General features: G+C 47.9%; 1 protein-coding gene across 1 annotated transcript; it reads left to right on the top strand.

Moving 5' to 3' along the window:
• Positions 1-1,439: 1,439 nt before the first annotated feature.
• ATP6V0C (ATPase, H+ transporting, lysosomal 16kDa, V0 subunit c) lies at positions 1,440-3,563 on the top strand (the record flags this gene model as incomplete). The annotated part of the gene is made up of 2 exons (XM_009866561.1): positions 1,440-1,623; positions 2,704-3,563. Coding segments are annotated over 2 exons (389 nt in total), but the record flags the coding sequence as incomplete, so codon positions are not given.
• Positions 3,564-9,214: the final 5,651 nt, after the last annotated feature.

The following is a 9,214-nucleotide window of genomic DNA, read 5'->3' as shown; positions in this document are numbered from 1 at the left end:
GCAGATAACCCAAACCCTTTGGATACTTTCTAGTAGCTCTTCTGGATGGGGGGCACCATCTCGTGGTCGGATGCTGACATACGGTGCCCATAGATCTTTGGAACAAGCCACTCTCCCTTGTAGAAACCTCAGGTTTTTAAGTAGATGAAGAAAACTCAAATAAGTTTTTGAACAGTACACAGATTTGAAATCCCCGTGGTTTTAATTTTCCTAGTAGCCTTTTAGTGGTCGGAAGCATTTTCCTGCTAAATAGGGGGGTTACCTTTTGTGTCAGCCTGATGGTGTGTGAAAAGGAGACGACTTTCCCTTCTGCATACCTTGCAGTGCTGCTTCAAGGACTTAGTCCTGGCTGCTGACCTGTGTATTGTCTCTTGGGTGATGGTGAGCACAGTTGAGAGTTAAGGAGTTCCTAGAGTGCTCCAGAGTAAGGTTGGAAGGAAAAGAGTCTGTCCAAGTACTTCAAAGACTGACATTTTGGCGGCAGCTTTTGTGTGACTAATGCAGGGTTTTCAATGTAGAAGTTATTTTCTGGGGTAGTGCTTTGGTACTCTTAATAGCAGGTCTCAGCTGGAGGTGATAAGCCCCTGTTCTGCTTCAAAAAACCAAGCTTTGGGTTCCATTAGTGGTCCTCTACATGCTCAAGTGTTTAGACAGGTGATAAGTGAACCTTAGGGTAAGGTGGTGGTGGCCCTCTAACCTACAAGCTGTGCTCTGCTTCCTGGTTCCAGTGATTGGATTAACGAGCATTTGGACCCGAATCCTTCACAGGTGAGGTCGTTGACATGTGAAGAGGGTGTCCTTTCTCAATGAAGTGCAGCAATATTATGTGAGTTTGTTGCTCTCTCAGTATGTGTCTGATGAAGCTGGAATGGCATGTTTAACCCCAGGCCACAGCACAGGCCAACAGGTTTTGTGGAAGAAGAGGTCCCTTGAAGGTGACTTTTTAACATCGGGTGTCTCTGACAGCTCAGCCCAAGTGGCTCAAAGTTCAGGGACTGTAAAACCTGGCTTTCACCTGGGTTATGTCCTGCCGTGGTAGAAGTACACTTTGCTGTGCTTCCTCTGCAGTTCAGCTGAGCAGAGATCACAGTGAGGGCCCAAACTGAAGTAACGAGTTCAGATTTGGACGTTAGGTTTTGGTTCCTAAGCAGAGAATGAATGAATGCTGGGGAGTACACCCTCTGCAGAGCTCTCTCAGAGAGGGTGCTCTGTTATCAGTGCTGTTTTATTGATCTTAACTTTGCTCTAGGACTCTAGATAGGTCACTTCCTCATCCCTTAGGGGAATATTTCTGGCTGACAAACCGAGCAGTCAAGTGACCGTGTTAGTTCTGCACACTTCTTCCTTGTGCTGACTCAGCTGCTCTCGTACTGCAGCCTGGTGAAGGAGGTGGTGTTTGGGGGTGTGTCTAATGCTTTTTTCTTTTTTTTCTTTTCTAGCCTTGGGAGCTGCATATGGAACAGCAAAGAGTGGCACGGGTATTGCAGCCATGTCTGTCATGAGGCCTGAGCTCATCATGAAGTCAATCATTCCTGTTGTCATGGCGGGTATTATAGCTATCTATGGCCTAGTAGTGGCAGTCCTCATTGCCAACGCCCTCTCACCTTCTATTACGCTATTCAAGTAAGTAGCTGTGTCTGTCAGGTGTTTGAAGGTTTGTCCTGTCGCTGTTCTGATGCTGCCGAATGAGCAGGTTTTGCTCAGGATCTCAGGAAGGGCTGTTGGTGCTCCAGTAGGGAGGAGGTTTTGGCAGCCCTGCCCAAGGCCTGTGGTGATGCTGCCTGATAAGTTCACTGCCTTGGCTCACAGATCAGACATCCTGCTGCTGGATATTGCAGTGGTTTATGGCTTGAAAGAAACTCTGTGCAGGCAGTGCTGGTGTAAGAGGTTAAGCTTCAAAGACTTGTCTAATCAGACTGTCAAGTAGTTGTCCTGTTGCCTGGGAGATGCATGTGAATAATTAATATCGCTTGCTGCTTTATGTGCTGGTAAATTGATCCTCCAGCTATACGTCAGGCCTCTACACCAGCTACGGTTTGAAACTTAATCTGCTCTTGGCTTCCAAGAATAGCTGGAACTGGCTTGATTGAGACCTCCTGGAATAAAATGATGCTTCTGAGGTCTAACAGAGTAGATTTGTGTCACTGCACAAGCTGTAGCTGCTGAGCAGTGTGGTTGGCCTGATAAGCTGTGATCTGAGAAACAGTGGGTGCGAATACTCTTTGCAGGTAGCAGGTGGCAAGGTACCGATAGGGACTGCTCCTCAGATACTCCTGTCTGGAAAACCAGCCTGCTCCCATCCACCTCCTGTGAGAGGCATAATAATCACCTGGACATGCTGCGGCTGTATAATGAACTTGCTAAAGGTGGAAGACAAGCAGCTATTAGCAGAATACACAGTGCTATGGATCAAGTGTTCCCACATAGAACTTGTAGGCCAGGTAGCTGAGCTTACTTGCCAAACTTGAGTGTCAGCTAAAAATCTTGTATAGCTGCCCAATTTTTTAAAGTATTGGAGCTTGGAGTCTTGGGAGGCATCTGTTTTTGTGAGATTAAGAAGCTCTTTCTGCAGGAGAAAGATTCCCTTTAAATGTTAATTTTTAGTTGCTTTGGGGAAAGCAGAAAAAGAAGTTAACTGGAAGTTGAAGGGTTGGGTGTCCCCATTGCTTTGCTGCTGAAACTCTTTTTGTCTCTGTCCTACAGGAGCTTTCTTCAGCTGGGTGCTGGCCTGAGCGTGGGGCTCAGTGGTCTGGCTGCCGGCTTTGCCATCGGCATTGTGGGTGATGCGGGCGTAAGGGGAACAGCGCAGCAGCCCAGGTTATTTGTGGGCATGATCCTGATTTTGATCTTCGCTGAAGTCTTGGGTCTCTACGGCCTCATTGTTGCCCTTATCCTCTCCACAAAGTAAACGTTGCGGTATGATGTAAAGAGATCTAACAAATCCACGTTTAAAAAAGAGAAAAAAAAAAAAAGAAAAAACACAAGCTCCGGAATGAAAATGGTCTCTCCAATGTGTACAGTTGTCCCAATTTGGTAGTTGATCTCTTGTAAATGCGCAATGTACGTTAGTGACTTGTCTGTCCTGTGTGTACTTCAATATTAAATTGGATGGGCTGCTCCAAGCCTGCTGCATGGCTTGGGGTGGCCTATGTGCAATTTTCCACCCATTGCTGTTAGTACTTTATGTATAAATATGAACTAGAAATGTAATTTTTTTCTCTTCACTGGATGTTTATTTATAAAAGACTTGACATGTTCATACATCTATGGAGCAAGGATTTTCAATTTCCCATGCTATATATATTAATCTTATATATAGGTAGATTACACTGTGGGGTCAATTGTAAGTGCAGAGAATTCCTTGGATGTAACTTTGATTCTAAAGATTGCTGTAGTGTCCTGGTATTGGAGTATGAGAATTTCGTGTTTTATTACAGCAATTGTCCGAAACACTCCCGTGTTTCAGTAGTAACTGCGTATGCTCCGGCATCCGAGTCGTGCACCCAGTGTTGGGTTACAAACTTATACCATGTTTCCGAATAAAACTTCCTCACTACATTGCTGTAACGAGTCCTCTGCCTCTGATTCTGTGCTTTTGCTGCTCCTGTAGGAAGAGGGGTTCCTGTAGGGGGAAGGAGGGTTCTTGAAGTGACTGAGCTCTGTGCAGAAGTGATGCTGTCATCCCTCCTGAAGCAGCGCTGCTTACCCAGGAGAAGAAGGGAAAGCTGTTTCTGCCTGATGGGCAGGAGGGGATGTGGGGCTGTTGTGGTGCTTCGCTTGCGCTGGTTGAGCTGCAGATCTTGGTTCTGGCACCTGGAGAGCCTTTGAGCTGCCTGTCCTTGCGATGGCTCTGCGGGAATGTACCTGGAGGGAAAGCTGCACCATTGCCAGCGTGTGCCTCGGAAGTACCTGAACAATAGTCTTGTCAACAAAAAAGGTTCATTGAAGAACTTTTTTTTTTTAACTTTTAAATGAGGAGCATTTGAGATGACAAATTCTGCTTTTGCAGCTTGGCAACCTTCTCTGGTCTTCAGGGTTTATGAATGTTGAAAAGCAATGCTGAAGCTCACATGAGGAATATAGGTTGGACCCTTATCAGTGTAGAGCTTGTTCCAAATTGCTTTTGGGAAGTACATTACCTTAATCTTAGCTGTATAGCTTGGAGAACAGGCCAAATTTTACCTTGTTCGAGCCAAAATGTTAATATTGCACAAATACGTAGTACTAGCAATGCTTTTGTGATCAAACTAAACTGAGGAATCTGGAGTGGTCTCTCAGAACCTCTTCCTTCAGCCTGGTGGAGAATAGAGTTGTGAGTATAGTACCTCGTGTACCACCTGTGCAGCAAACAACCCTGGTGTAATGGCCAGAGCAGGAGGAATTCAGGGAAGCTCTGTCTGGAGCTTCTAATGTGGCAGAAGCATTTGCCAGGCCTGAGGGCTTCTTGTGTGCTTTTGGGATGTCTGGTCTCCAAACTGGTGCCTGTTTAGAAGCCTTCAGCTATGAGCTGGTCATTCTGCTAGTAGGGATTCTCACCAGCTTCTGCAGGAGTGTAGTTTTAACAGTTGTTGACCATCAGTAATTATGAAAAGGGTTTATTGTGTTTGCTATAAATCTGATTTGTCTGCATTCATCTAACAGGCTGGCTTTGGGGTAGGCTCTGCTGGTGGGTTTGTGCCTTGGAAGGGTTTTTCTCCCTGGTCATCTGAGCGGTGGCAGTGCCAGGGCTGTACGGAGGCGTAAGCTGATTTAAGGAAAATCCTAGATGTCTGCTGAAGCATTGGCCTGAGGTGAGGGAAAAAATCCTTGTCTGAATTGCCTTGATCATTGTTTTCTTTGCAAAAGTAGCAGATCCTAAACTCCCAGTTGGGCTTGACCCAGGGGTTGTAAACATTTATAGAAACTATAGAATCGTTCTCTCAGTGCTGATTGTGCTGAGTGCGTCTGCACAGAGTCTGACAGCTTGCAGCTGGGAGGTGGTGAATCACGAATTCGATCACGAATTCAGGCTCTCTGGAAAGCACGCTGCGTCCATCTTGCAGTTCTGGTGCCAGGAATTGCACTTTGCTTGTGTGGTGGGACAGGAGAAGGTCTTGGCTGGGGCTACAAGTAGGTTTAAGATCTGGTTTTATCTTCTTTGAAAGGAACTTGCTGCCAGCCTTGGTTTTTCGCCAGTTCATGGGAATATGAAGAAATTGTGTTTAAGAGAGCTGCTAAAGGCTTGTGGTGGCTCTCATCTCTAGGAGAGATAAGGAATTCAAAGGCACCAGTCTAGAAACCCTTCAGATCCAAGTGTGGAGATGCCTTGCAGAAGGGAGTAACTAGGCTCAGGATGCCGACAAATGCTTACCTAAACAAACGCAGGCAAAATCCCATCGGTGGCATTTTGGTTCCTGCCTTGCAACATCAGGCCTTTCTCGTTAATGTATAAACCCCTGCGAATCGGGAGCAGAAAACAAAAGCTGGGCTTAGCGTGCCGAGTACCTGCAAATCGGCCAGAAGTAGCATTAACTACCTGAGTGCATCAGCCCTGCCGAGCGTTTTCTGATGGCGATGCCCTAGATCCTCACTGATGACTCCAGGCAAAAACTGGCATTTCAAGTCCTTCCCTGATGCTTTGCCTCAGCAAAATGTCGAGGCATTAAGAAAATGACGGGACTTTTGGTCCCTTCCCTTCGTTTAGTGACGGCAGCATGGTAGATGGGAGCACGGCCTGATCCAGGTCTGGCAGGGATTGACTTTTGGTTTGGAAGAGGGGCAGAGGCAGCCTCAGAGTGTGAAATGACAGGCTTACAGAGTGCCTGATTAAAAGAGGTGGCGCCTTCTGGCACATAAATAGCCCTCTGTGCTGAGGCAGATTGCGTGCCTCTGTGTGTGTGTGTGTGTGTGTGTGTGTGCTGCAGAGTGAGTCAGCCCTGCGGAGAGAAGGGAGCGGTGGCTCTGCAGCAGCCGAGTGTCCATGGGCTGGCTCGGTAAGGGCAGGATTCTATCCACACAGAGCTCGCTGACCTCTTTTTTTAACTCTTTCATACTGGCTTTTTAATTGCAAAGGCCGTAGGTTTAATATTTCTTTTACTGCTGTCTCAGAGAAGTGTTTTTAAGTAGTACGATTTCTGTGCTTGCTCAGGGATTGTCTTGCCTTGAGAGGCCTGGTTTGCGGAGAAGCGTAGTAACCTGGGAAAGTTAAATAAGCTTTGGGGAAATAAAAACTGCATTAAGAGAAACTGATCCCAGAAACTCAGCCTCCGTTTTTGACTACAGGGTAACAGTAGATCTAATGAGAACAACTCTCCATAAACCTTGTTTCCTTTGCAGTCTGACCACAGGGATATTGATTTTATGGCTTTTTGCTGTTGCCATCCAACCACCACTGTTCTCAAGTGAAAATTACCCATCTCTGACACACAGCACTTGCCACCTCTCCTCTTAGCTTATCTCTTTTCTGCTCTGCAGCTTTTAACCATCTTTTTCTCATGACAAGTTAAACCTACAGTAAGTCTTCCTAGGGCCACTTACCCTGGAGTGGGAATTTTCTGTTTCAGGGGCAAAGGATTGTGTCCCAAAAAGCTTTTCCTTTTTTGTTCCTGTTACTAATGAATGCAGTTCCTTTTCTCTGCAAGCCACGCTTCATTTAGCCCCTGAGACACAGCTTTGCAACTCATATCGCTGAGTTTCTGTTAAGCTAGCGCAGTGCCAAAGCATGCAGAAAAAATCCTCCCCCGACCTTACAGCCTGTGATGCCCGAAGCTCTCGCAGGGGCCACGCTGCAGGGTGCTGAGTGCCTCCCACAAGGGTCTCGCTGACCTGTGAGAGCACTAGCTGGGCAGCAGGAGGGCAAACCGAGGTTCCTGGAGAATCACTGGCTCGTGTTTGCCGTCTTCCTTTTGCTAAGGGGATGAGTCAGTGTCACGACAGGCCCAAATCCTGGCTCTTCCGGATATACCAAGGGGATACTGGTGGCTGTTCCAGTCCTGGACTGTTTTTTGGCACTTGGGACTGTGCTGTTAGTTCTGCACTTGCCTCGTTGGCCTTTGGGAGAGGGTAAAGGGGTGACCTCAGGTGGCAGAGAGCGATAATGACCTCCCACACCCGATGGCTTTGTCTACCTAAGGTAGAGTGAGGACAAATCTTTGGAAATCACATTTATTCCCAAGATGGGCAGCGTGTCCTCAACTCAGAGATGTGAGCAGCCTCTGTGACACTTGTGTGCATTAGGACAATTTCTTAGACCTCTGTGAACACACGTGAAAAATGAGAAGCCGAGGCTGGATCTCCACATGCACTTGGTTTGGTGTTGGCGCTAGCCTGAGCTCTCCCTCTGGGCGCCTTCACATCCTGAATCTTCTCTTGCATCCATAGCACGCACTCCCTGCTTCTCCCAAGTGCACTGGTACAACTTGTCATGCTGCCAGGCGGTGAATCTAATTTGGGAATTGAGCCAGGTTAAAAATAACCCAACCTGGAGGGAAAAAAAAAAATTCACTAAAGAAAATGCAAGTGAAACTACAGCCTGTGGTTCCCTCAGCCTGTTACTGGGGCAGTAGAGAGAAAGAACATGCAGTTATTAGAGAAGGAGCGTTCCGTTATTGGTGGCACAAGACAGCGTTAATTTAATACTAAGAAATAAAAGGATGACATCCGAAAGGGATAAGGCTGAAGCAGGACACGACACAAAGTTGGGCTGGGTGACCACCGATGAGGCACGTTTCTGTACCTCTCACCGCCGCACAGGCCGTTCTCTTCTTCCCGGCAGTGCAGAGGGAGGTCCAGGCCATTTTCCAGCACTGCGACGCAGCAGTTCGCTCCGGGGCTTCCAGCTTGCAGGATCCCTGTGTCACCGAAGGGTTGTGGCAGTGGAGCAACCCTGTAGCAGGAGCTTTCTCTAGTGAGTGTTACTGGCTGTGAGCAGGCAATATTTGCATTTCCCTTGACGTCTCTTCCGCTGCCAAGAGAAGTTACTGTCATGAGTCTCTTCGCTTGTATGTTCGTATGAAAGTTCCCTGGTTTGGCCGCGGGCGGTTTGGGTGCTGTATATCCCTTTTGACATCCAGATTCAGCGTAGCAGCTTGGAAGGGTACCTTGCAGAGTCATTTGCTTAAATAAGCAGGCCCGAGATCCACTTTTAGGATTCATTTTCTCATCTTCCAGTTTTGGTAGATTCACCTGTACCGAAGCTCCAGATTATTCCCACCGATACGCTGGTGGTGCCCCAGACACGGATCATTTCAGCCGCAGTGAGGAGAACCTGCCTGAAGCCATCCTTAGCCTCAAATTCCCCAAACAGCACTACAGTTTTCCTGGCGACAATCAGCGCTGTTCTCAGCTCTCTGATTTTGAGGGGCCTTTGCTGGCATCCTGCTGACAGTAAGAGCCAGCTTGTATTGTGGACAAGCACTGACGTCATGGAATGGTAAGCATAGCATAAAACCTCATTAAAATTCAATTCCTGGCCAGCTGGGGATGTTACGTTCACTCACAATTACATTCCCCGTCACTTACCTTTTCTCAGTGTGATTCATTAGTGGAGCTCCCAGCAGCACCCTGCCTAGACCCAGCCCTCAGAGAGACTCTTGGCTCTCTCCATGACACCACAGGACACTAAATGGGACAAACCCACGAGCAAGAGCAGTGGGTGGACTGCCACAGCACACCACAGTCCCCATGGGGCTGGGGAGCGCCTCCAGGCAGAATCATTCCCCAAAGAGGAACAAGCACACTGTGGCCCTTTTAGCCAAGGTCACTTATTCCCAAGTTCACAGACTTACAAGCCATTAGCAACCACCAATTCATCTCCTCTGGCCTCTCAGGCCTTTCCACTTTGCCCAGTACAAAGTTATACCTAGCAGGTAACATTTCTTCCACAAAAGTATTCACCAGTGGGCGGGTGTCATGGCTGCCCACTACTGGAGACAGTACCTGTGCAAGAGCCGCATCGTGGCTCGCTAAGGCCTGCGGGATCCTGGTCTGGAAGATGCCAGGTGGCAGCGAATGTGTGAAGCTACAAGTGGCTACTCTGGTGTCCTGGAGGAGAGTAATATTCCTGAGTGGTGATGCGCTAGATCACTCACAGCGAGTAACTCCAGCTGGGAGTCAGCGGACACGGTGGAAGAAGCTTGTGCCCTCGACGTTTGGCAGCAGAGCGAGAGGCAGCAGAGGGGCGGGCGGGCGGGCAGGAGCTGTTGGGGAGATGGTTGTGACAAGTGGACGCTGACAG

This window comes from Apaloderma vittatum, unplaced genomic scaffold, assembly GCF_000703405.1.
Source record: "Apaloderma vittatum isolate BGI_N311 unplaced genomic scaffold, ASM70340v1 scaffold6183, whole genome shotgun sequence".
NCBI lineage: Eukaryota > Metazoa > Chordata > Aves > Trogoniformes > Trogonidae > Apaloderma > Apaloderma vittatum.
Note: the sequence above shows the minus strand (reverse complement) of the source record. Positions and strands in the feature narration are given on the sequence as shown.